This window comes from Cotesia typhae, unplaced genomic scaffold (genome assembly GCF_013202065.1).
Source record: "Cotesia typhae breed Kobodo isofemale line unplaced genomic scaffold, CoteBio_Ctyphae contig_36, whole genome shotgun sequence".
Classification (NCBI taxonomy): domain Eukaryota; kingdom Metazoa; phylum Arthropoda; class Insecta; order Hymenoptera; family Braconidae; genus Cotesia; species Cotesia typhae.
This window is the reverse complement of record NW_027423744.1, coordinates 1,383,625-1,411,292: the sequence shown is the minus strand read 5'-3', so window position 1 is coordinate 1,411,292 and position 27,668 is coordinate 1,383,625. Positions and strand designations below refer to the sequence as shown.

The window sequence follows — 27,668 nt, the reverse complement described above, 5'->3', positions numbered from 1 at the left end:
TTCCTTGAGGATTGAAAGGTGTGCGAAGTGATGTGTGTGGAAAATTGCGAAAAGATGTTGAGTGGTTTTTATTCTTTACTTTTTTTTAAACATATATATACCAATCTATAGACTGCCGATAATTCAAAGTTTTATTGAAAAAAACTCAAGCTCTATATATTTCTATAGTTTTATTTAAAATACATATAACTTGGGTACTTTTGAAATGAACTTAAAGAATAATGTTGCTGTAATAGGATTCATTACCAATAATTTAATAAATTAATTATGGAACAAGATTATAGAATCAAAAAACTTTTCAAAGCTTGTCCAAAAACTAAATATGAAAAATCTCCAAAAAAATATATCTTGAAAAAGAATTTCAAATCAAGACCTATCTGAATATCTGTTAAACTAGAACTTAGTGCATATAAGCACTCTCATATTTTTCAAACAGTATAAATAAACAAATAATAAAAACACTTCGTCCGAAGCGAAATTCCAATCTGTTACTGCTATTATTAAAAGTGAATAATTTAAATATTTAAAAAATTTATTTATTTAAAATAACAACTTATTATTGTTACTATATACATGACGCACATATCACAAGTAAATACTTTACATAATAAAATTATCAGATACTGCTATTATTATTTAGTAAAACGTTCAAAAAAAAATTTAAAAAAAAAAATAATTTCTTTTTTTTTCATATGCTTATTTAAGAACTAATTAATAAATATTTATTCAAAGAATGCATTCATAAAAATACTTATAACATAAAAACAATTATGTTTTTTTTTTTTTTTTTTCGCTATGAAAAACCAAGTTTTTACTGAAAATTACGAATTAATGACGTAAGTTATCCAATCGACGGTCTTAGCAACTCGATGGTATATACCCGGCTGCCCTGCTTGAGCGCATGAGTAACCAGCGGAAACTATGCCGATAAGATACCATCTGCCAGTTTTTTCAAGCATCAAAGGACCTCCACTGTCACCCTGTAAAAATTCGTTTTGATCAGCATCTAACAATTATTTATTCTTCGAGAATCAATCAGTAGCAGACTGATGTCAATCTTTACTGATACGTCTAATACGCATCCCTGATAGCCAGCGCTTTCTCCGAACGTAGTTGACTTCTAGCAGTTTCAGTTAACTTAACATCAAGTTGACGGTAATTCTTCATTAAATAACAGTTGTAAGCAAATTGACGAAAATCTATGGCCGCAACTTGAATACAAATTAACAATCAAACCTATAGTTAAATTTCTTTCAATTTTACTAGAATTCGACTGAAATACTTGTACAGCAAGTTTTGACGTCTATTTGCAGAGTAACTTATAGCCCGTGCAAAAAAAAATTCTGATTCAGAATGAATTTAAGATTGAAATTCATATTTTGACACAAAAATGAATTAGTTTTGAGATCAATCCAAATTTGAAATTGAATTGTAGATAGAAATTAGCGGGCCTGTAGAACCTTCAATCCTGATTTAGAATTTTAATAAAGATGTAATAATATTTAGGATAAATTTTATACATAAAGTATTTTTAAGTCTTAATTAAAATTCTAAAGCAGGATCCGAAGTTCTACAGGCGTGCTAATTTCTAGATACAAATCAATTTCAAATTTAGATTGATCTCATAACTAATTCATGTTTGTGTCAAAATATGAATTTCAATATTAAATTCATATTGAATCAGAATTTTTTTTGTACGGGAGGTAACTGATAGATAATCGCTTTGCTTGTTTTGCCAACTCTTTCCGTCAAGTTTGCTTCAAATTGCGATCGTAGGTTGACAATAAGTTATAGCTAAGGGGGCTATTGACAAAATTCATTAAATTTCTATTTTGTCACTTAAATTTCAGTAATCCTGATAGTGAAATTAACTAAAACTTGCTGTCAAACTACTGCCACAATTTGAAGCTAACTTGACGGAAAGAGTTGGAAAAGCAAGCGGTTTCAGTTAAGTTGTTGTAAAGTTGAAAGGAAATTAACTACAAGTTTGATTGTTAACTTGTATTCAAATTGTGGCCGTAGATTTTCGTCAATTTGCTTACAACTCTTATTTATTGAAAAATGATGTTAAGTTAACTGCTGAAAGTCAACAACTTTTTAAGAAAGCGCCGGCTATCAGGATAAGTTAGACTAAGAGTGAACATCAAACATTAGTGTCGATTTGTATACGAATCGACACAATGCTTGGCCTCTCAAATTTTGACTATAGATTGACGTCAATCTGACAGAAACATTTGAAGCGATAAAGTTTGCAGGGGTAACAATTTGTTGGCAAATTTTGATATTACCTGACATGAATCTTTCCCTCCTCCGTGATATCCTGCACACATCATTTCATCGTAAATGACAACATTAATACCATTTGAACGATGCCATCGCTCGCAGACTCTGTTATCGATGACTGGAACGTCTACAGACTGCAAAGTCTTGGGTCTTAATCTCGATCCTGAAATTTAAGCGATTATAGTCATAATGATAGTAGAGGAAATTTATCACTAATTATGATAAGCACCATCTTACAAAATAAATGGGATAATTATACTTTTAAAATGGTCTTTGGAAAGTTAATTGCATTTTTCCTACTCTTATATTCGAATAATAAATAAGTGTCAGTTAATTATTTGAAAGTTACAGTTGTATTAATAATTAGATAATTTTTACAGCAGTTTTAGTGGCTAATTTTTATTAATTAAGATTATAACGAGGCTCAGGTTTGGAGCTATTTTGGAGAAATTGAAGTGATCAAATTTTAAAAAATTGAAAAATTATGGTTTTCAGTCGATTTTTAGATATACTATTTCATCAGACAATCTATTATATTTTTTTTCTGAATTTTAACCATTCCAGTTCGGTAGATTGCGAGAGTTCGAAAAAAATAGAAATGTAAGAAAAACTACGTTAAAATTATTTTTAGATGACTGCATCAATTAATTTCAAAATATGATTAGTCTAAAAAAACTTTGAATATGCCGCAAAACGCATCTAAAATCAATTGATATGTTCAAAAGATATCGCTAGAGAAACTTTTTCAAAATGATCTCCAAAATTCTAGTTAGATCGAATTTTTGAATTCTATCACTTTTTTTGTGCTTAAGCGGTTTTGCAACAAAATCGAGGGTATTACAAAAAATTTGAATTTTTGTTTATCAATTGATACATGAATACTGAATATATTTTCATTAAAAAAAAAAAAAATTATCCAATATAAAAATATTTGTTAAACTTTTAATTTTGAAACCGTATTAAGATTAAGAAGTAATTTATGATGGGAGCAAAAACATCTGGTATGAAATTTTTATTTTATACATTCACAAAAGAACTGACTTGATTCAAAAAGAATAATCTTGAACCAAAAACATAATTTTGACGAATTTGATCATCTTAAATTAAACATAAAATTTTTGAATTCAGAAATCGTTTTTGATTCACGATTTTTTCTCTTGATTGAAATTAATTTTTCGTAAGCGTAAAAATAAGAGTCATTAGATTGTTAAGTTATTCAATCTTAAACTAAATAATTAATAAAACAATGATGAATTACTTACCAGCTTGCAAAGCGCCCCATCCAGCGGCCCATCCATATTGCCCCAGAAAATCTTCATTTTTCTCCGGTAAACAAATTGGAGAAATATGCGGCATGTAATGAACTGGACGATCCAATCTCAAAACAGCTACATCAAATCGGTCAGCCTGGGGCGTAAATTTGAAATAAGGATGCACTCGAATTTCTCTAACTCCGAAAGTATAAGCTGGTAAATTTTCGGTTGCTGAATTGACCACATAGTCACCCAAAGTGACTTGTACTTGCCTTGCAGACGCCCTAAAGCACAAGAAAAAAAAACTTAAAATTATATAGCCTTTACAATTACATAATGGGTAATACAGAACCATGGTACTCATGGTTAATAATGGTTCGTATTTTGACCATGACTATTGATAGTTTACTTAGCAACACAATGGCCGGCTGTGACAACGTGGTAACGGTTAACTAACGTCCCTCCGCATCTACTTGATCCGATCCGAATGTAAGCCTAAAGTTTGAATTAAAAGTGTAATTAAAGTTCGAGGTCAGTTACATACTTGTAAATAAATTAGTGTTTAGAGAAATTTTTGTAATTGTTAAATACCTGCCAAGGAAAACTCCCGAAGCCTGCGTCATCACCTCCAACGATTCGTCTTTGTGCTGTTTGTTTGCTTGATGAAATCCCGCATTCTGGAAAAGATAATTTGATGTAATAAGTGTTATTATGGGAATTTTTTTTTCTCTTATGGTGTAAGGTGTAACTCATTTTAATTATTTAATGATAAAATTCCTAAAAGGTTAAACAAATTGTATATTTTATTATTATTTGTTTTTCATATAATTTTTTATTTGCTGAGATGTCATTTCTTGCACCGAAAAAAAAATATTTGATCAAAGAAAATATTTCTTTCAAAAATTAAATCTTTATTCAAGACGTTTTTTCTTAATTAAAGAAATTAGTTTTCGAATCAATAAATTGAAACTCGAGGATGAGCAAAAAATTGTTCAGAAGAACATTTCTACAACGAAAAAATCACAAAAAAAATGACCTAATTTAATTTTTTTTTTCTAGAGAGAGAGAGTTTTCTGGTAGTTTTCATGAAAATACTAGTCCTTAAACACAGGACGCAGTTCATTCTAAATAGTTATCAATCGAAGATATATCTTAGTGACTACTTCTAATATATTAATCTTTCATGGAGATTAATTCTATTTAACAAGATATGTTTTTTGTCAGTAAACAATTTGAGCTCTTGACATCAAATCTTTTGCATGTCTTCTCAATAATATTTGGAAGTCATCAATTAAATAAATTTTGAAGCACCTTATGAATAAAATGCTTTTATCAAATTCTAACTTTAGTACAAGAAAACCGAGTGAATAAGTGATGCGATTCTAATTAAGTTTTCAGCACTTGATGCACTTTGTATGCATAGAATAATATCAAATTTAAATGTACGATTTCCATTCTAAAATTTTACAGAGTATTGAGTTTTTTCGAATTTCCAATTGCAATTTTGTATTAAAAATCATATTTTGACAAAAAGTTTGTAAATCTGTAGTAATGGCACCATTCTGAAGCTTATCTCTTACATTTTTTATCAATGTATCTCCATTAAATTTTAGACCGGTTAATGTGAAAATATATCTACTTTTATCATTTTAATTATATATCAACTACTAATATGACAATGTTAATTTTTATTATTATGTAGTATCTGTAATTTTTGATAGGTTGTGAAGCAAGCACACTTTTTATTATGGAGATAACAATATCATTAAACTATCATTAGAACAATGATTTGATAACAGTTCAATACATTTCTATTCAGCAGTGAACCGTGTACTAGTGAAAAAACTATTCGAATATAAAATAGTCACAGTCAGTGAAATAGGTGATTCTTAAGTTGTGTGCTTGCCGGAAAACAGTATGCAGAAAATTTTCCAATTACTCTGTCTTATTATGATATTGCAAATAACTTTTACAGTGAGTTATTTACTGAATTCACGGACGACGATAAGTACACCAAAACCATTGATTTCTTCCGTAAATGAATGTAAAATGTTTGGTTCCGTATACGTATATATACTCCGAAGCAAAAATATTTGATTTACATTAAATTTGTTAATTTATACAGACTTTATTTTTTAATGTGGCGAGAAAACTCGTTGCTGCAAGGGTTATTGTGAAACCAAAGTTGTTTTTACAAAGCCCTTTCATATATGTACAGCTGAAAGTCTGATTTAAATAATCGTTATTATGAGTTTTCAAATTTTGCAATAAAAATTTTTCCGGAAGAAATATTTGTAACTTCACAACGAATTAATTGAAATCTTATTACTTTCTTAAGTTACTTTAACATTTACTTGTATTAGTCTTAAGATTTAAATGCGATAATTTACTTTCAATCGCTTATCTGTGAAACTATTCAAACAAATTATCAATTTTTTTCTTCGAAATTGAAGTTTAATAAATCGATCGTAATGGAAAAAAAAATCATAGATTTTCATAAAATACTTGAAAATATTGACACATTCTCATTTATTTTATCTATATAAGGTCTCATAGATTTTATAAGTGTATTGTCATTCCTTCCAGTAGGAATCGAAAAGAATTTAATGCTTTGTAAAAAACTTTGTACAATTTAATTACAATTTAGTTTTTGGTCAGTTAACATTTGAATTAATCTATAAAAAATTATAATATTGTAACCATATTTTTGTTGAGTTTTAAAAAATTTATATTAAAACATATTGAGTTTTTAATAGTTTATTAATATAAATTCATTTCTATCGTTTAATTGGACAATAAATGGCCATAAACGGTACAGTGGCCACAAACGGTACTTCTACCCTAGATATAATTTTAAAGTAATATAAAAATAACATTTAACATGAAAAAACTCTGTAAAATTCCAATAAAGTTAAATTTTAGGAATGGGTACTTTTTACCCAGTTTGTCTGTCAGGGGTTAAGTTTTATATTTCTGTTGCTTGACGTAAATATTAGTAACATTTAATGACTTATTTTTCTGTATCAAAAAAAAATATCAGAACAAAATTTGAAAAGCGATTGACCCTAAAACTTTTCGTTCCATTTCAGCTTGGACCGCTCAAAAATATTCCAAATGGTTGATTTTTTAACTTTTTGAGAGAAACATTTTTAGAGAAAGTATACGTATAATTTCTTTGAAAAAGTAAAGTTATTTCAATTTTCTGTGATTCATAACTAATTTCTTAAATAAAAAGAAAAAATTTTTATAATCAAGTTATTTTTTTAGAGTATACAATTATAGAGTTGGATTTTCCACCTTATAGAGTTCATTAGACTTGGAGTAATTTTACCAAAGGAAAAAAATTTCAAAACCAAATAAAAGAAAACAATGCAAGCATGCGATTCAGCCAAATGTATACATGCAGATGGTGAAAAATAAATAATAAATAAATTGCATGCAGACAATTGGCAACTTACGATGATTGTCACTGACATGGTTGAAGTTCGTACTGTCCGGCTTAGCAAGCTGGGGATGTAATAATTGCTCTCTAGGCGTTTCAATAAGATTATAATCACCGGCAATAGCTTTAGCGTCTTTACGTTGACAACAAGCGTACATAATACCACCACAACTGCCATCCAATAGCCCAGATGTCATCCAACACTTAAGAAAAAATTCGCAGCTTCGTCCGTCCGAGCACAAACTTTCGTCACCTTCCCATGCTGGCTTTTTTTCGGTCCGCGATTTCTCTGTACACATAATGGTATTTCTGTTCACATATAAACTGACACATGAATCAGCGATTGTCTGTTTGTTTTAATTTTAAATATATTATTGTCGAATTTAGTAAATTACTCCAAGTCAATGAAACATTTGTCATGTAAGAAATAACTTAATTATTAAAGTGTCGAAAAATTTTATTGTCCTAAAAACCTTTACTCGTTGTGCGTGTAACAAAAAAAAATTATAATAATAATAACAGGTTAAATTCTTCAAAGATTATCAACGAGGTTAGTCAGCGTGACGTTATATTGTAGCCTCTTATTATTATAGTTAGTTTCATCATGTTCTAACATCCGTTTTTTAAGACAATATATTTATTCGAGAAAGCTTTTCTACTGCGTTATTAGTTAGTATAATTATCCTAAGTAGACAGAGGATTAAATGGGCATTGTAATGATTATTTATTATGTTTTTTAGGTATACCTTTGTTAGATTCATTGAAAAACAAAAATCAATAACATTTTTTTCTAAATTCCATACTCATGAAAGAATTCATTAATTTTTAATGAACTTATTTGTCTACAAACAATTTATTCATTTATTAAATATGACTACTTGTTTCTTAACTTTTAATAAATATTTTTTCGAAAGAAAAATACAATTATTAACAGTGAATAAATATTTACTAAATGAGCTAATGTTATAAAATAATTTATTAACAATTAATACAACTTATTAAATATTAACGAATCTTTTTATCAGTACAGTATTTAATTTAAATTTTTGAAAGCATTGTCAGTCTAGAGAGATGAAACATTAAAACTCTATCAAAAATTTAAAACAATATTCTATTCATTCACTATATTCGAATTTCCGAGTCAGTAAATCGAAAAGTCGTAGTTTTAAGGTTAATAGTCTTCTTTCTCATCGGTAGTTTAAGAATCCAATAACCTTGAAATGTCATAACTCTTAACTAAACTCGGAAACAAATTAAAATGAGTGAGTTGAAAAAAAGTATGTAGCCCGAAATGAAAAGATTGAAGGTCACTTGGAGAAAAATTACTGCAATATCTTGATAATATGACATGGTATAAGTATTTTAAATATATTTAAATCGGAATATGTAATTATAAAGGATAAAATTGTAATTTAATCTTTCGTGTCATGAACTAATAAATTTTATCATTAATGGAAAAGAAAACTCCATGTAGCAATTGAAAAGTCAATTAAAGTGTATTGAAAGTGCGGTATATCATGATTTTCTATGAAATAAATAGATTAATTTTGATTTTAATTGAATATCAGAGAAAAAGGCTTGATGAAGATAATAAGAAATAAATCATTCATTCGAATATTATTTTAAAATAAATTGAAAAGATTTATTAACAAAGAACATATTAAGAAAAACTCAATGTCTTTTATATTTCTTTCTTTGAATTTGTAAATATTAATTCATAGAAATAAAAAAATCAAAATATCTTATATATTAATTTGGACTGATTCGGCCCGGTAGATTTTGAGAAATCTCAAAAAAACCACCAAAAAAATTTTTTTCAAATATGGTTTTTTTTGAATAACTTTTAAACGGCTTCACCAATAAATTCCAAAAACTAATCAGCTCTTGAACTCAAAAAAACCACGTTGATTGCTGCCAGCCCGGTCAAAATCGGTTGATTCGTTCATGAGTTTAGTTGTCGAAAGAAAACCTAAAAAAGTGTTTTTTTCGTAATTACTTCGAAATTTTGAGTTCAATCAATTCAATTTTAAAGGTTATTTATGAGGCTTTGAAAACAGCGTCGAATGCCGCCAACCGTGTAAAAATCGGTTTATTCATTCAAAAGTTATTGCGGTTTGAATACTCAAAAACTAGTGTTTTATTAAAATTTTATGAGACTTTTGAGCCCGGGGAGCTCAAAGTGACACGGATATTATATTTTTAAGCTCGAAGAACTCAAAAACGTAATAAGTGCAACATTGAGTTTAGAATTAGCGAGAAGTTGCAGGTATGGCCTTTAGAGTCAATCGTTTTCCTAATTTTTTTTCCAATATTTCTTGACATTACGCGAGAACTGTAGCTCTTAAAAATTTTTTACTGAAAGATCTGAACACTAGATTCTTATAGTTTTAATGCTCTTTTTTATGATTTCGATGTGAGTATTTTTAACTTAAATATAAACCGTCAAAAAATGACTGAAAAATGTAGAAATTATTTTTTGATTCCTTAATTTTTTTGAGAAGAATATTTCGAAAGGAAATATTACTTATTTATTACAATTATTGCAATGCCCATTGTAGCTTCCTCTCTCTTTTTACATTAATCTAAATTCAGGAAAATGTTAGTGACAGAAACAGAAGCAAAAATTTAGAAATAAAATTTAATGTTAAAATAAATAAGAAAAAAAATACAAGTATTTGTAAAGGTCATACCAGTTTCAAGTTTGGGATAATCTGTAAAAATTTGTTTCCGCTGATCTGAAACAATTCAATTATTTATACATAATAATTATGATAATTACTAATCGATTGTTTATTGATAAGCATAAAATAAAATACCTCGGAATTCTTCATCAGTGTCAGGAGACAGTTGATTAGTTTGAAAAAAAGATGATCCGACTCCGCTGGCAGGAAACGTTGGAAAGTCATCACGGAATATTAACCTGGGTGTTCTATGGGCTAAAATAGGTCTCGGTGGAAAGTTTTCAATGGGCGATCGCCAAAATGATGATTTTGCCTGGCGCCAGCTCGATGGTGCTGGTTGAAACGGTGGTACTGGAGAAAATCTTGCAATTGGATAACCAATCCTTGCACTAATTCCTGGTGGGTAATTGTCGAATATATAATTCCCTGGTGGATATCTCACCAGCCGTTTTCTTCTTGTCGAAAAATTTAGGACACTGTGGGTGCGGTTTTTTGTGTTAACTGTATTGTTGTCGTTTACTGTTCTTGATATTTGTCCGTTTGATATACAAATTAATTCCATTAATGCCAGTATTATTGCCATTTTGTAGGATTTACATTTATTGAACATCATTGTTATTCTGGAATTCATAAAAAAGTGTTTTCATTAATTAAATTAAATTAATAACTATATTATATATACCCTCATTCAAATTCAAATTTGTATGCTGAAAAATATTTTAGTATACTTCATTAGAAATACTTCAAGAAATTAATGGATTAATTTAAACTGAAATTTTTTGGAGATATTTATTAAAAAGTTCAGAAATCGGATTAAACCTAAAAAACATCTTTGAAAATTAATTCTCTTTAAAAATATATTTTACACATTTTATGATGTTGAATAAATAAAAAGTCATAAATTTATAAAGAGAAAAAAAATTTTCGTAAATTCTTCAAACTTTAGCCCTATTTTTTTAAACGGCTAGATTTATGGAAACAGTGTAAAAAATTTTTTTGTGAATCACTTAATTTTCTATATAAAAAGGAATCGAGTTTTCTGCATCTGGGAGAAAAAACTTTTACAATAATTACGACTTTGTTTAAAAAAATACTATCTCAAATGAAAAGTTATAATCTTAAATGGACAATTATAGTTTATATGTATTTATAAAAAAAAAATTAGCTATGAGAAGTAAAAAATTACAATCTAGACAGTAATTTCGTTTTATCATAATTATAATAATCTGAAACATAATTATGAATAATGACTGATTATTGAAAATTTGCATGAGACTGTATGAGTTGTTAAAAAAAAAAAAAAAAATAACTTTTTGTGACTTAAAGCTCAGAAACGATTCTAACAAAATTTTGGCAGTGACAATAACAATCATATAAAAAGAAGTAGATTTTTAATTTTAATAATAACAGAATACAGAAATAAAAAAATCGATAATTAAAGTCTTCGTTGAAACTAATTATGTGTAGTATTAAATCGAAACTGGTTGTAAAAATTAGATTACAACTCTAATAAATTTCATTAGAAATTTTGGTGAAAATTTTATTTGTTTGATAAATTTTGTTCAATACACTTCAAACTTAAATTTAAAAATTTAGGTTTTTCCTAGATTAAGTGTAAGAAGACAATAATGTCTCTCCTTTTTGTAAATAATGTAATTTCCATTCTCATTACTTGAATGATATATTCCTAAATTGACCGGTGATCACCTCAAGGTACGGAACCAATTTATCTGCTATTAAAAAATGAAAAGATCAATAAATTTTTTGACCTTTATTGAAATTTATACTTGCCGCTTTTTGAAAAATGAGCTTGACAATTTGAGTACTGCCTTTAGCAAGAAATTTTGAAAACTTTTCTTTTCTCTTCCTATATTTTGCTATAATTTTTAATGAGTAAAATACAAGGAATAACCTTCAGTAGCTTCCGCAAATGCCTTTTATTTATATTGATATTTCTAACTTAATAAAGCAACTTGATTGAAAATAATGTTGAATACAAATGAGTTTCACTTTCTAATGTCCGCGCGATCGCACGCGCTTCACATGCATTCATATATGTTAAGTGTAATATTTTTTATTACTTTTGAATGATTAAGATCTTTCTAAACCGACATTATATCAGAAAAGTAGATTTGAGAGATATTGAAATGAAAAAGTAAATATTTATCTTCTTAGATCTGATACATTCCGGAGCGTTGAATAGATGTCTTTTTATAACGGTTCATTGGAAGAGGTAATAACTGTTATGTAATAATAACCAAATTTATTTGTCTATTTTCAATCATAATAAATAAAGAACTTAGTCAGAGTTGATTTCACCTCGAATGATGCAAAAGATTATTATTCATGCGACAAAACTAATCTCCGTAACATCGACCGGAAGCTAGAGTATGATGTCTGTCTCAGATACAAGACAAATTCCAGGATGCTAATTAGTCGTCCTATGTGTAAATAACGAGAGCGAAATTAGTCTTATGCAGCTACAGGCTTTTTTCATTTCACGTGTAAAACAAACCAGTTAATAGTAATAAGTAATAACACGTAATTACATTTATGTAAGCTGATAGTCTTCTATAGAATTCGAGTATATAACACATATTATTTTATTGATTTATATTCATGATTTCGATTATTATATTATATGAATTGTTTAATCTATCATTTTTAGTTTCCAAAAAATTGACCAGTTCAATAAAATAATTTTTTTTGAACTAAGATTTAAATTAATTTTTATTGATGATTTAAGGATGTCATAAAAAAAAAGAAAAAATTAAAGAATGCCCAATTAAAATTGTATTCATTTAAAAAAAATTTTTTTTTCTGATAGCTTTTAAAATAAGAGTTGGGTTCTTTCAATTTAAAAACATTTGCTAAGATTACTAGATTTTATTTTTTATTACCGAGCTTATGGACTTGAGTTCTAACGATATCTTTAACAAGCAATATTATTAAATGCACATATTTAAAATTGGTTACTAGCTACATGTATGTATATTTTGATTATAACTTTATAATTAATGCATCCAGGTATAAATTTTTTTTTTCTATTATAATCATCATTAATATATTAACTTTCACCTAGTAGTTTTGTTTTTAAATATTTATCGACAATTTCTAGTGAGAAAAAAATACAAAATCGTGTCAATGTTTAAAGGTAACTCATTTTTTTTTCTTTTTTCAAATTTATGATTTTTACATTTTCATAGAAAATTTATTTTTTAAATAGTTTTCCAACAGAAAGACTTAAAAAAGCTTTTAACAAAAATTTCAAACAAAATTTACGCACAGTCAACTGTGCAAATTTTTGTAAGCCATTCGTGCAAGTAAAATTTTTTATAGCATGATTTTGAATTCTAACATAATTCCAATAATAATTTTTTGCAGATTATTCAGTTAATTATATAATTAGAAAATGAATAATTAACTAGTAATTATTAAAACTTCGTAACACATAATTAAAATTATTAAATAAATTGTAATATATAAATAAATATATTAGTATGATTTTTTACTATACATAATTTATGATTTTAAATTATTTTAGTTTATGTAAGAAAGTAATGCATTTTTTTACATGTTCAATATTCTGTCTAAAATTTTATTTTTAATAAAAAAAATATTACTTTCATCAAATTAACGTTATTTTCATAATGCATCATTTGCTTTTAATTTTTTTGAATTAGCAGTTTTGTTTTTACACACTATTGATATTTACAACTTTTTTACGGAATTACTTACTCCGCACCAGGAACCAAAAATTCATAAAGCAAAAATACATAATTTACTTTAAAATCCAATAATCATTTTTAGATTGCTGCAAGAATCACGCAAAGTAATTAATTCGTTGAAGCTAGAAATGTTGATGACGAAAGACTTGAATAATAATGAATAATGAGATTTTCTTATTATCCGTTGAAATATCTCGGAAACTACTGATCCGAATGATTTTTAAATGTAATACTGTTAAAGTATTGATGAAATCCTTCCAATGCCGGTTAAAATCATTCAAATTGATTGATTTTTGTAAAAGTTATTTTAACAAATCGATTACGGTTATCCCGAATTTTTTATTTTTTTCAAATACTTTGATAGTTGAATTTTGATATGTCTTGTGGAGAAAGTGCTAAATTTATTCAGTTTTTGCTCTATATTTCTCTTTATCGCATATGTTCAGTAAACATTATATAATTCAATAGTTTTTACTTTGCCGCATAGAAAAACAAAGGAATGGGACATATACAGCGCCCAGTGGCCTATTTAATTTTAATTTCTGCGAAAATCACTGACCTGTACAAGATTAGATTTGCTTTTTGGTCCTATAGAAATCAATGACAAAAATATTTAAGATTATAAAAACACCACTGTCCACATTAGCAACTTCATCGAGACAACCCGTTCTGGAGTGTAATCTTACAACGAACAACGTAATTCAATTCATCAATATTGAAAGGAGTACTTTTGCATCTCATAGTTTTCTATTTCTCTCAAATTAAATATTCGAAGTAGGCTCGAAAAAATGATGTATCCTACTTGCAGAGAAAGGGTGGAATCAGAAACTTAACAATCGATTTCACAATATTCAGTTTTGAGATTATGTTAGATTGAAATGATAACCCTGATTGATCTCATCTTTCTAACTCGACAAACTATGAAAAAATGTCATTCTTTTGCGAAGGAAAAATTTTTCGCAAAATCAAAACAAATCATGTGTTAAAATAGAACAAGTGTTAAATGTACGTGAAAATAAAAAGTTGTTCTTTGTGTAACATGGGCATAATCATTTTTATGTTAATTTCGTTGAGTAGATTATTGAAAATAACCTAATTGAAAATTTTTATGAAAATTTTGCGGTATTTCGATTGATCCAACGAGATCAAATAATAATTTAAATTGCAGTTGAGAAGAAATGATACGAAATAATAATATTTCTTTTCCCTCGATCATTGACGAAGAGTAAGTGCAAAAATTTATAAATTCAAAGATTTATAATTTCGACAATGACCAAATAAGTCCAGAATTAATTCGGTCAGTGGTCATGATCAAGTTCAAGAAGCTAGATTCACGAATTTTAGGCTAATACAGAAGCTATGAATGTGCTAGTTAACATAATTAATTTAATTTTTATTGAAATAAGATATTTATCCACTTCCTACGCATAATAACCGGTTTGCTCTAGTGAAACTTTGCTTATAAATTCTGATTTTCTAAAAGTTTCGATTTCAACAAAAAAAAATGTAATTTTGAAATAACTTCCAGATGTTTTATTAATCATCAAATCAGGCATCAAGCAGCATAAACCAAATTGTAATCGAACAATTAGTTTAAAAGGTGTATCATCCGAAAATTTACGAAAGAATTTTTCACCAATTTTTTCAAATCAAAGACTGGTATATTTTCTGACGCTTTAAATACGAAAATAACGGAAAATATTATGAATGGTCTGAGGAGTAAATTTTTTGTAATTTTTTTTTACATGAATATAAAGAACAATTTTTTTCCATCAATAGTAAATGATAATTTTTTCTAATTATAAATTAAAATGTTTTTATAATTTGAGCGTTTTGGATTTTCTTAGTTTTTTTATAACTTCTCTTATTATTATTTATAAAAAGCATAATATCAAATTGGATTTGTACATATTTTTCATGCAGTGAACAAAATGAATAATAAGTAATAGATAATCTTTTAAACGCATCGTAAAATAGTCTTTTACGTCATTGGTGACTTCGTAATGAAGTGAAAGTAAAAAGCATCTCATCATCCGAGTGTACACAAATTATCTTATTTTCTTTTTACAATAAACGACAGTAAACGCTGAACAAAAATTCACTTTTACGACTTTTAAATTGGATTATTCAAAAGTCAACTTATATTTACCATATTTTTTTTTTTTTTTTTATTAAAAACTGAAAATGAATAATGCTGTTTAGCATCTGGTGAGTATAAGAGCAAATAGAAACTCAATAAATCCATACGACGAAGAAATAGGGAAAGTGATATATCATCGGCTTAAAAACTGGTTGAAGGCTTTGACAACAAGGGAAAGTGGCAATAGCCTCGTCTTCCTTTTCTTTATCATATATACACACATAAACGTGAATCATACACCTTTTGCTTAACAACTCGCATGCATACATAGACACACTCACACTCAGGCACGTTACAACAACCATTGATGACATTTTTATGTGGTTATAAATAGCGAATCATTTCATAATCGCGTACTGTCAATTTTACCAATCCGGATGTTGACTTTCACAAAATATCGGTAATCCCGGATTCATACCGACATTTTTTCCAACTTATCTGTCATTATTATACATAATGATAATGACTTTTATTTCTTAACAGATTAGTTTGTTTCTTGTTCTTACGTAACGAAGGTACATAAATTGATAGTCAATTTAACTATTATCAACAGAAAAATGCATCAGCTAAACGAAAAATCTACTGATGTTTAAATGATACTATTATTAATATCAAAATTAAAGCTTAAGTGCAGTGTGACTTTACAATCGGTTCAGCGTTGATACAAAGTTGGGAAAGTCCAAGAGCACATGCTTCATAAAGATTATTCATTAAAAAAAAAAAAAATTAATGGTATAAGTAATATAAAAAAAAAAAAAAAAAATAAACAGAAAAAATGTGCAGGATAAAAAGAAAATTGTTTTATGTTAAACAGAAAAAATGTTCTTTGAAAATATCAAATGTTTTCTTAAATGTTTTGAAATATTACAAGGTCAAAAAACAGTTTTACTTGGAATTAAAACGTTAAATTCATCACTAATTTAAAAATTGATTAAATAAAAAAATGTTTACTTTTTTAAACTTTTATTTTTTCACAAGCTAAGAAAAACAATTTTTTTTTCAACCCACTCTATCATACAGATATTCAGATTACCCTAAAAATAAACGCTATAAATGTAATTTAGGCCCAGAAAAATACTTGACCTTGACAAATTGAGAGCAGAGCACAATCTTAAGCATTTCGTATCGTAAGACGGGCATTATATTAGCACAGTTTTTATAAGGCATCCCATATCAAACCAACCACTTTTTTAGGTCACTCTTTTCTATTTAAAACTAAAATTTTACATACTTTTAAAACCAATAAAAATCTGTTTTTGAGACATGAATTTTTTTCAAAATTCCAAGTTTTTTTCCAAACGATCATAACTGAAAAAATTCTACGGATCAAATCTGTTTTTAAAATTTTTTTGTTCCATGCTCTTTTGGGGAAAAAAAAAAAAAAAAAAAAAAAAAAAAAAAAAAGAATGACTTTTTTCAAGATTTTGCTTTGATCATTTCTACTCCTAGATAATCTTATACGAATTTGACACTTTTTTCACACGTTTCCTTATTTTTCGTGAGAGATTTTTCTGTAATAATTCGCGTTAATGTTAGTCATCAATTTATCCTTAACTAAATATCCATTCAATTATCTACTCCAATAGCATAAAAATATAATTCTTAATCACATATCTCTTGCATTTGAATAAAATAAAAAAATTTCACACATTATTTATAATCAAAAGCAATAATGACCTTGAACAAGTAAGATATGTTTAGTAGGTCATTAACTCACGCTTATCACTGAAATGAGCTATTTTCATAATAACAATGATCATCCATCATTAGTGAACTATAATAAACTATAAACACTCTTATTTGCATAAAAATATAAGAAATTAACTGGTAATACTAGTCAGCAAGAAACAAGAAGTGAAAGTGCATGTGTTTTTGTATCAAGAAACAAGGATTGAAGTTCACGTTCACGTTCACGCTGCCGTGATTCAGTTTATACATTTACCTAATTACAATATTATAATCGCGCTTTATATTAATCCCACTTCCTTTAGTTTATATATCAATTTCCAAGTCTGTCCAAACTACACCATTTCCGCGGTTCAATAAAACTCTATAAATTTATCATTTAACATATCTAAAATCTAACAGACATGCGAACTTTCACCTGAACGTCTTAGTCTCTCAGGAGATGCATCACTCGAAAGTCAATCTATCTTTCTCTTTTCTATCGATACAAATAAGTGTTTATTTCAATAAAATGAACGTGAAAGTAGACGTCAAAATTTTAACAAAATAAATAAAAAAATCAACACTAAATGTGATGTGGAATTTTTGGTAAAAAAACTCCACTATCACAAAGGGACTTTAATGTCATGAAAGAGAAATTTTATTTATATTTTTTTACCGACGATCGGCAGCGCTTTCGATTTCTTTCCATCTGGGGGATTACACGTTTGTTTAATTTATGCCGAAAGAAATCTTTTATGACTCGCTACTTGATTGCCGGATAAATTGTACATTAAAAAAAAAAAAGTATCGTACGTTGTTGATGTAGTCCCTTCTCTCCGATTATTATTTATACATCGTGTTTTCCTTTTTTTCATTGGTGGCCTTGAAACAATGCTCTTTATGCTCTAATTAATTTTATCTTTTTTCATCTAAGTACATCGAATAACTTTCCATTGTGTAACGGATATTTTTTTTTTTTCGAGTAAATTAATAAATAAAATAAATTTTGACAAGTAAGACAATAACTGGTATATAGCTACTTACTTTGTTTCGTTAATTTTAAAAACACAAGTTCTGTCCAAAATAATTTTCTCAAATTAATTAGAAACTATTATTTACATCCAATTACATTTCGCGTGAAATTAATTAATGTAAACAGAAAACCAATTATTCACTTCCATGATGAACTTTTTTCTTCATAATTTTAATAAAATAAATTAATTAAATTTTTCAATCCTATTAAACTTCACAGGCATTTTTCACTTTGAATTTATTGAATTAATTTTCGTACAAAAGATCACTGAGAACATTAGTCACAATCATTGGCTTCGCCTCTACTCGTTTTTTTTTTTGAAAAATATTTTTTTTTAATTTAGCGTTGAGGCGAAGCCAGATTAGTTTTTGAATAATAAGAAAAAAACGATCAAAATATTTTCAAAAAATTAACAAATCTTAACCGATGAGATACAAATGGACTCGGTTGTACTTAACGTGCTAGTGGTTTAACCAGCAGTATCCACCACAACACGATATACAACCAAACGTTACAAGACAACACGGACTAGCTCTCACTTTCTCCGGCGAAGTAGTTTCATTTTGGTTGGTATAAACTCTCTCGTGACTCTCTTCTCCCACTATTATGGTTATATTTATTCGAACAATAACAACAATTATTATTTTTATACTTTTATCGTCGAATATTCAGCCATAAGATGGTCAATAAATGAGATAAAAAAGACGTCACGTAATTGATGTCTATTAAGAAAAAAATATTGTCAATAAATTTAAATAAATAATTAAGCGAATAGCTTATTACCGCTTTTATTTTAATTACAGTGAACAATAACGATACATAATAACTATTTTATTTAGCATGAGAATTATTGTGCAATTGTGTGATAAATATGCCTTTTGTTGAATTGCGTGTCAATTATGCGATTAAATACGGAATTATTTTCTCCGGAATAAAAAAGTTGGCATATTTTAAAAATTTCGAATTCTTTGTTGTTTTAAATGTCACTTTTGTATGATCTTTGTTATATTTTTGATTGTTATCACAGAACAATGTTCCTTAAGAATGATCTTATTGTGCTCCCTAACGAGAGCGTGAAGGAAAAAAATACTTTCGGAAAAAATTTTTCGGTAGATTTAATAATTTTGCTGATTTAATTTTTTATGTTTTATATATTTACTTATTGAATGATCGAGTCTTTGAAATTGTGCAAGCGGAAACTAGACAAAGATTATTTTGTTTATTATTTATAGTAGAATAAAAGATTAGTAATTATTGTCAAAGAGATCCAGAATTCATTTCGTACGGCTGGATACTTCAAGACGTTTAAAAAGTTATTTTTTCGCAATTTTGTCTCTTGGTTATTTTGTTCCGCACTTGTAAATTTTACCTCGTAATATTTCACAATTATAATCACTAACTGTAACGCGAGTAAGGACTTTGTTGTAAATGAATTACGATTTTTTTCGGTTAAAAAAATTGTTGGCTCAACCTTTATTATTATACACCAATTTAGATGTTGAGATTTTTTAATAATATTTGTAAATGCCTTTAATTGTATTATATTGACGCATAACTTTCGAACAAAGTACCTCTGAAGGTTGAGAAAGGACGTGAATTTTTTTTTCTCCAAAAAGTTATCAAAGACGTTTTACTTTTTAATCAAATTTTATCAAAAGAAATTTTCTTTTTTATATAACGGCTTTAAAAGTATTATGGAAAAGGATAGATATTTATTTTTGTCAAATTTGTCATCAAACAGTATCATGAAACAAAAATAATTACACAAACAAATTTTGGTACTAATAATTGATAATCTAAAAAATTCAAACAATTTCTTTCAATACTTTTCTAAAAATCTATTTTTGTTTCATTTTAATTATTTTATTTATAATAAAATAAATATTTAAAACATACCTTGTATGATATCCAAATTGCTTTGATTTATAATATTTCTCCAACTACATGAATATTAGCTTAAACACAACATATGAAAACGCTATTTTGAAAAATTTAACCTTTGAAAAATTCAAATTTTACAAGTTTGTTCAGAAAAATCGAGATAAATGTTAATATATACTCTACCTTATTTTTTAAATAATTTATATTCCTCAATTTGCTTAAAATAATAATTAACGTTGTTCATCAGTGAATTTCGAACACTTACCCGTAGAAACAATACTTACTTGGTAAAAATGCACTATCGAGGGATTTTTAAAAAAATTTTGGTTATTTACAGTTTATTTTTATTTTAATAGAATACAATAGACACTTTATTAATAGTAAAAATACAATTGTCTCAATGAGCACATGATTAACATAATAATAAAAATACATGAGAATAATATAAAATAATTTAATAATTTCTATATGAGTAGAGTAGGAGTGGGCAAAATGGGGTACACAAAAAATGAAGTATTTAAAATTTATCGATTCAAAAACTTAATTAATAAAATTTCTACTTGTAAAGTCTTCAATTTCAATTTTAATACCGTTCTGAACTCTAAAATTAAAAAAAAAAATTTTTTTGATGCAACTTATCTAAATGGTCAGATACAAATAGGACTTATTTCTACTTCGCGGAAAGAATTTTATTTTACTCTTTGAGATGGTACCCCATTTTGCCCGCAAAAATGAAAAATTTTTTTAACAGCAGCTGAAAATTTGTTTTATTTACATGGAATGTAGTTAACAAAAAATAAGATTTACTAGATTTGAGTCTTCGAATTTTTTTCAAAACCACCTAATTTTACGTCCCTCTCCGATATCTTATACAGATTAATAAATAATAGAATACAATTTGCGTGCGCCTGAATATAGAGTTTGCATATATTTTCATGCTTGATATATTCGACCAATCACACCACGAATAAATTGATGTCACATACATGATACATTTTATCTTAATTTTTTATCAAGATTAAGGTTCGACATAAATAATTGATAAATATAAACATGAATAAAAATGATTATTATAAGAAATCAGAAATTAACTTCAACTCCTGATTACTAAAATACTCAACAATTTCCCGCATAACTTCTGGATCTAATACCAAATGTCGAGCAATACCAACAAAAAAATCGTCTACTTTGACTAATAATTCTGCTCTTTCTAACGCCTTTACAAGCCGAAACTCAACTATACTTCTATAATGATCAAGCTTAGATAAAATTTGTGACGGAATAGATGGTTTCTCAAAACTACAAAATCTATTTTGAAATAAATGCTTGAATCTCAAAGCTGATTTATGTATTGATTTTCTCAACAAATCATAACAAGTTACTTTAACATCAAAAGTAATCGACGCTTCATCAAGCTTCATCAAATTGACTTCTTCAGCATACTCACGATACAGTAAATCATATTTCTTGTGAGCAAGAGTCACTTTTTTATTTTTTGAACATACGTACAAATTTGCGGCTATTAATTTGATAATGTGCTCTTGAACAATCTGAACAAAATGATGTCTATGACTATATCGTTCCAGATAATCAGCCGCAACTTTTTTGTTCTCATCTTCCATGTTGACATCATAACCAGCTATCATCAAATACTTAACAGTAGCTGGTTCAATTCTCTCATTCGCCATCGTAATTTGTAGGCAACTCATGTTACTGCAAATATAACTAATGTCAGCTTTGTTATCAATTAGAAACTCAACGATTCTCAAACTACCAGCTTTCAAAGCGTGGAATAACAGTGTTCGATTGTCATAAGAGTTATTAACATTTACCCTACCTTGGCCTATCAAATCCACAAGTATTTCTAAGTTATCATATTGAATAGCTACATGAAGTATTTCAGTGGTATTGAAAGTAGCATCTCGCTTCATTATAAATCTTGCCATTGAATTGTAATATCTATAAACAGCTAATCTCAATAGTATATTTTGATCTAATTGGCCCCAATCTATATCCCTATATTCACAATTGGTTACCAAAAAATGAGCTAATCTCAATGGATCATTTTTGAATTCTAAATACAATGGTGATTTTTCAAGATCAATAGAATTCACACCAGTAAAATTGTTTGACAAGCTTCTGACTGCACGCAACATGTAATTATGAGCGGCCACAGGAATTAACGATCTTTTGTCACTGGTAGAATCATCAGAATTTTTTTCCAACAAGTACTGAGCTATTTCAAATGGGTTGCTACAAGCGGCCACACCATGTAGAATTTCGCGGTCACAAATAGCAGTCAGATCAGCACCATTTTCTATCAAAAATTTCACTAGTTCTAGACTTTTGCTATTTATAGCTAATTGTAATGGCGTTATACCATCAGAAATAAGATTCACATTAGCACCTCTCTGAACCAAATATCGAACTGATGTTAAATTTTTGCGAATGATTGCTAAAGATAGTGGCGTTTTGTTGTCGCAAATGACATCAATGTCAGGACCATTCTTTAACAACAATTTAACTACCTTGTTGTTATTATTACAAAGAGCTAAATGCAACGGTGTTTTATTGTCACAAATAGAATTCACATTAACACGCTTGCTTAAGAAAAACTTTACTACTTTGAGATTATTATTGTTAACTGCCAAATGTAATGGTGATAGCTTATCATCAAAGACGTTTAAACTAGCGCCCTTAGATAGCAATCGTTTTATTAATTTTATATTATTACGCTCCACTGCTAAATATATAGGAGTTTTATTTTCAGAAGCAAAATTAACATTAGCGCCTTTTCGTATCAAATATTTAGCAACTTTATTTTTATTTTCAACAGTCTCTTCATGATCTAAGGAAATGGCTAAATGCAACGGTGTTTTATTTTCAAAAACAGCGTTGACGTAAGCACCTCTATTTATCAGATTTTTGATAACTTTCAAATTTCGAAGACGTACAGCAAGATGTAATGGTGGTTCTATTTCACAATTAATACAAATAGAATTTACATTAGCACCTTTATCCAATAAATATTTAATAATTTCATCTTTTTCTTCTAAAATAGCTACGTGCAATGGAGTTTTTGCTAACAATAGTATTGATATTCGCACTTTTATTTACTAAATATTTAACAAAATCAAAACTACTATATTTAATAGCTAAATGCAAAGGCCCTTTGCCACCGAAGCTAGAATTAATGTCTGCTCCTTTGTCTAACAGATATTTTGATAGTTCAATGTTGCCAGTTTCGATAGCTAAACATAACAGTGTAATGGTACCGTCCAAGATAGTATTTACAGAAAATCCTCCATTTATGAGAATCTTAACCTGTTCTATGTTACGGGATTTTAAAACTTTGTATAGTAATCTTCTGTTTACCTTAGCCGCATTTTCATTTCGTTGTTCTGAATCCATTATGTTTTTTTTTCTTATATCGGCTTTGTCACAATCGATCCGCCTAGAAAAAAAAATTATTCATTAATTACAACTTCCATTAAATAGAAATCTAAATTATTTTAAACTTTCATTTTTGATGAAAACATTTCAATGATCTTTACATTTTTTTAATTTTCAGAAGTTTACATGCTATCATTCAAAAAAGTTTTTTAAATATTGTCAGTTAATATTTGTAACTGTAAACAGTGCGATTATCGAATCTGAATAATTATTTTAATTGTTTTGAAATAAAGTTCACCCTATTTTTGGCCAAAGAAATAAAAATTTCCGAAAAATTTGAAATATAACTCTGAATAATAATTAATTACAGAAAAAAAAAATTATAAGTGACCTTTCAAAATTAAAATTTTGAACTAAAACTTTCAAAAACTTACTTTTTTTTTGGTCTTTAAAATTACACCGTAACAACAAAAAAAAAAATACGATATTTGACGATTTTTGAAATTTAAAAAAATTTGAAGTGACCTCTCAAAGATTTTTTTGAGCTGTCCTTTGGAGAGGGCTCTTGAAACATAAAAACTAACATTTTTTACTCGACTAAAAAAAAAAAAATAGTCGGTTTTTTTGCGCCACCATAGAGAATATAGATATACAAATACATGGAGTAAGCATGTACTGGGGCTTTTATCTTATCTAATAATCAATAAAATTTTTCAAAGAAAAAAAAATTTTTTTATTTAGTTAAATAATATTATTCAATGTTATTTTTCGGAAACGTTTATTTTTTTTTTTTTTTTGGTAAAAAATAGATTGGATTTCTTTATCAATCCTTTATCAAAAATATATTACGCTTTTATGAACATTGATGCGCAAGGCATCAGCTACTTTTCTTTGTGGATTATCAAACTTTTTGATTAAAGTAGTACCATCACCAAGTGGTTTTTCTTAGGGGTTTTCGTTTTTAATTTGGACAGATTGATCTTCAAAGAAATCTGCATGAATTGGTGCAGAATAAAGTTTCTGAATATTACAATTTCAGTGATATTAAATTTCAAAGTTCAAGTTTTTGAGGCTCTTATACATTGTACTATAAGGATATACCGAGAACCTTACTTATATAACTGAATATATCTAAGGAACCCTTTTAAATTTTTTTCCAAAAACTATACTAACATCAATTGACAATTATTAAATTTTTTTAAATAATTTTATTTATAGTTGTAACATATTTTTAAGATATGATTAATAAATAAGCAAAATATTCGAAAATGCTCATAAGTAAAAATGAATGAGAGAATAGAGAATAACAAAAACTATACTATATTGAGCGCACTATAGTTTGTATGATCGTACTATCTTAAATAAAACGCAATTTCCACAAATATAAGTTGTTATATATGCATATATTAATATCTCCAATTGAGCAATCAGTTATTATAACAAAAGAATGTAATAGGGTAGTTATGATCATTAAAATCGAACTATTATTATTAATTATTGCCAATTATTAACTGGGTAACTTTTGATCAGGCGTCCAAAATATACACTACAACATACGTGGTGATGCAAAAATTGGAAAATTCTTATTGCTAGTATACAAAATTATATTTATCTCACTATACAGTAAATAATAACGATTAAATAATATTGGATAAAATAAAAACTTAAAAACTAGTAACACTTGTGTAAAACTTATTAACTTAATCAATAAGTATACTTTCAAACTGGCCAGTATCTGTTAGCGTCATCCAAAACACACACCGTATACTATTTCACCCTGTACACATGTACCATGAAATGAGTTCTACAAATTATCACTATGTGTCTCTACTCAAACAATTTGACGTACACTCCGCAGTATTTCAAATTTGAGCAACCCTTATAATTTTATGCCTTAGTCTATAAATAACTTACTAGAAATAACATTGCAAATTTTTGAAGAAAATTGAACCCTTTTGATGTCTTAAGGACGTTTCCAAACAAGAAAAAGACACCAATAGGTTATGGCTATTGGTTTCTTTCTCACGCACTAATGCTGCCTCTTTTTACAGACTATCGCTCACTTACTTCCACTCACGTAAAATATCGGAAGTCGTTAACTTCAAAACATTTTTATAACAAAATGAATACCGCTCACTTGTTATTTTTGATAGAAAATACTTATTATATTTTCAATTAATGATTCTTAGTTTTTAAAACAATCCTAAGAAAAGTACGATTGATATTCAATGAAACGTTCGCTTGAACGCGGTCAGCATAGGGTTTCCTTAATTTTTTTAATATAAAATTGAGATGAAATGTATGTGGCATCAATTTATTCGTGATGTGATTGGTCGAATATATCATAAGCATGAAAATATATTCAAACTCTATAATTAGGCGCGCGCTTGCGCGCGCAAATTCAAATTCTAGTATATGTAAAATATATACAAATTTTAAATGCTAATATTTCAAAATTTAGTGCCGCAAGGACTATTTAAAAAATTCCTGCTTGTAGAGGATATTTATGAGTATAAGTACTCAAAATTTCAAAAAATTTTAAGAAAAAGGTTTTTCTCGGAACGTCCTTAATATTTTTGAAAAGTTCACTCTATCAAAAATTATTCGAGGCTCGGTTAGATGTTTCATACATTTTATGTAATTATTTAAAACGGTATAAAAACGAAATTTTTAAGCTTAACAATTATTTAAAAAACTCTTAAATATAGTAAATAAATGAAACAGTAATAAATATAGGCTAAGTATTAATAATTATTTACTGTAGTATAATGAATTAGACATAAATCGAACAAAAAATTAATTCCAGCAAGCTATTGGTTTCAACAGAATTAAAATCAGCTTTATTACAAATAAGTATAATTATCATAAAAACATCTAATTTTCTCTGTTTAATATCTTTCCAGATTGTTTCACTGAAAATGAAATAAATATCACAACTCATCGCATTAAAACAAATTGATTGAAAATAACAGTGTTTTTAATGTAAAAGTCGATCAAAATACTTTCCAATCAGCCACATCCGGTTAAAAGTTTTATTTATACAGATTTTAAAAAATAACCATTTATTTAAGGTCTATTGGAAAGTCAAAATAACATAATTATTAATTTAATCACAATTATTTTTTATTAGAATTTATAAAACTATTCTTATTTAATAGCGTTATTCTTTTACTACCCCTTTCGGCTACTACCAGCTGTAAGAAGCATAATAAAAAAAAATATAGTCAGCAATAAAGTAATATACTTAATTCTTTATGTTTAATACAATTTTATATACATCTCTGTATAAATATATATGTATATTACTTTCACAAGCATAAAGGTATAAGAGCTGAAGGATTCCTCTTACTTTCTCCGAAGTAGAAAAGTAGGTCTTTAAACACACATCACTGATCATATTATGCTGACGAGAGACTGAGATTCGACCTTGAATGTCATTATAATTTATTGACCTTTATTAATAAATATATTCGAAAACAATCAATAAAACACTAACATATATAGCTGTGCTTAAATAAACGATATTTTAAAAAATTTGTATAAACAACAACTTACTAGCTCGATTTGTTTATACAAAGTGGTAATGAGGATTTTATTTAAAAAAAAATGTATTAAGTATTCTCTATGTGACATTTAAACTTCCGCATTATATTGTAAGACTTGTATTTTCAACGGCCAGTGAAAGTGACTAAGACATGACTTAAATTTGTAATTTATTTTAAAATGTACCAAAATTAATTTGTATCCTCAAATTCATACTTAAAAACACACAACAGTAACGTTCGGAAATTTCTGCCGCTGAGTCGATCTCTTCAAATTTTTCGTACTTTGTTAATCTTCTAATCTACTTGCTGAATACCGGTTGGATAACAAGTTGAAGATCCTGTTAAAATTTGAGCCCTTAATATTGAGATTTAAAGATCGCTCATCAAAATTTTTGATTTTCTGTCTAAATAACATAGAAAAAAAAATTTATTTAACTTTTGGAATTGTATATATATCTCCTTTTACAAACAACATAAAAAAAAAAAAAAAAAAAAAAAAAGCACGCATACTTCTGTAGGAAATTAAATGTTCTAAAGAAAAGGTCTCTTGTGATTTTTCAAGCAATTTACTTTTTCAAAAGTTATTCAAGGTTAAAGTTGGCCATAGTATAAATTTTCTTT

The 27,668-nt window shown here is 27.4% G+C and overlaps 2 protein-coding genes across 2 annotated transcripts; both read right to left on the bottom strand.

Annotated features, from left to right (window-relative positions):
- Positions 1 to 583: 583 nt before the first annotated feature.
- On the bottom strand, positions 584 to 10,242 carry LOC141526809 (testisin). Its single transcript, XM_074241917.1, has 8 exons — positions 9,795 to 10,242; positions 9,669 to 9,713; positions 6,995 to 7,267; positions 4,128 to 4,213; positions 3,946 to 4,031; positions 3,546 to 3,820; positions 2,289 to 2,446; positions 584 to 980 (listed from the first exon to the last, which is right to left on the bottom strand). The coding sequence occupies exons 1-8, from the start codon at positions 10,240 to 10,242 to the stop codon at positions 822 to 824; spliced, it is 1,530 nt and encodes a 509-aa protein (XP_074098018.1). The 3' UTR covers positions 584 to 821.
- Positions 10,243 to 20,459: 10,217 nt separating this feature from the next.
- On the bottom strand, positions 20,460 to 23,520 carry LOC141526808 (uncharacterized). The gene is made up of 2 exons (XM_074241916.1): positions 23,286 to 23,520; positions 20,460 to 23,215 (listed from the first exon to the last, which is right to left on the bottom strand). Exons 1-2 carry the CDS (start codon positions 23,518 to 23,520, stop codon positions 21,180 to 21,182), a joined length of 2,271 nt encoding a protein of 756 aa, XP_074098017.1. The 3' UTR covers positions 20,460 to 21,179.
- Positions 23,521 to 27,668: the final 4,148 nt, after the last annotated feature.

What these genes read in the sequence shown, in the direction of transcription:
- LOC141526809 (XM_074241917.1), bottom strand. Translation starts at nt 10,242, where the DNA reads ATGGCAATAATACTGGCATTAATGGAATTAATTTGTATATCAAACGGA. An exon ending in CACTGATGAAGAATTCCGAG is followed by an intron (nt 9,714 to 9,794) that starts GTATTTTATTTT and finishes GAATTGTTTCAG; the next exon opens with ATCAGCGGAAACAAATTTTT. An exon ending in ATGGGGCGCTTTGCAAGCTG is followed by an intron (nt 2,447 to 3,545) that starts GTAAGTAATTCA and finishes CTTAAATTTCAG; the next exon opens with GATCGAGATTAAGACCCAAG.
- LOC141526808 (XM_074241916.1), bottom strand. Translation starts at nt 23,520, where the DNA reads ATGGATTCAGAACAACGAAATGAAAATGCGGCTAAGGTAAACAGAAGA. An exon ending in CATTAATTCTAGCTTCGGTG is followed by an intron (nt 23,216 to 23,285) that starts GCAAAGGGCCTT and finishes AGTAAATAAAAG; the next exon opens with TGCGAATATCAATACTATTG.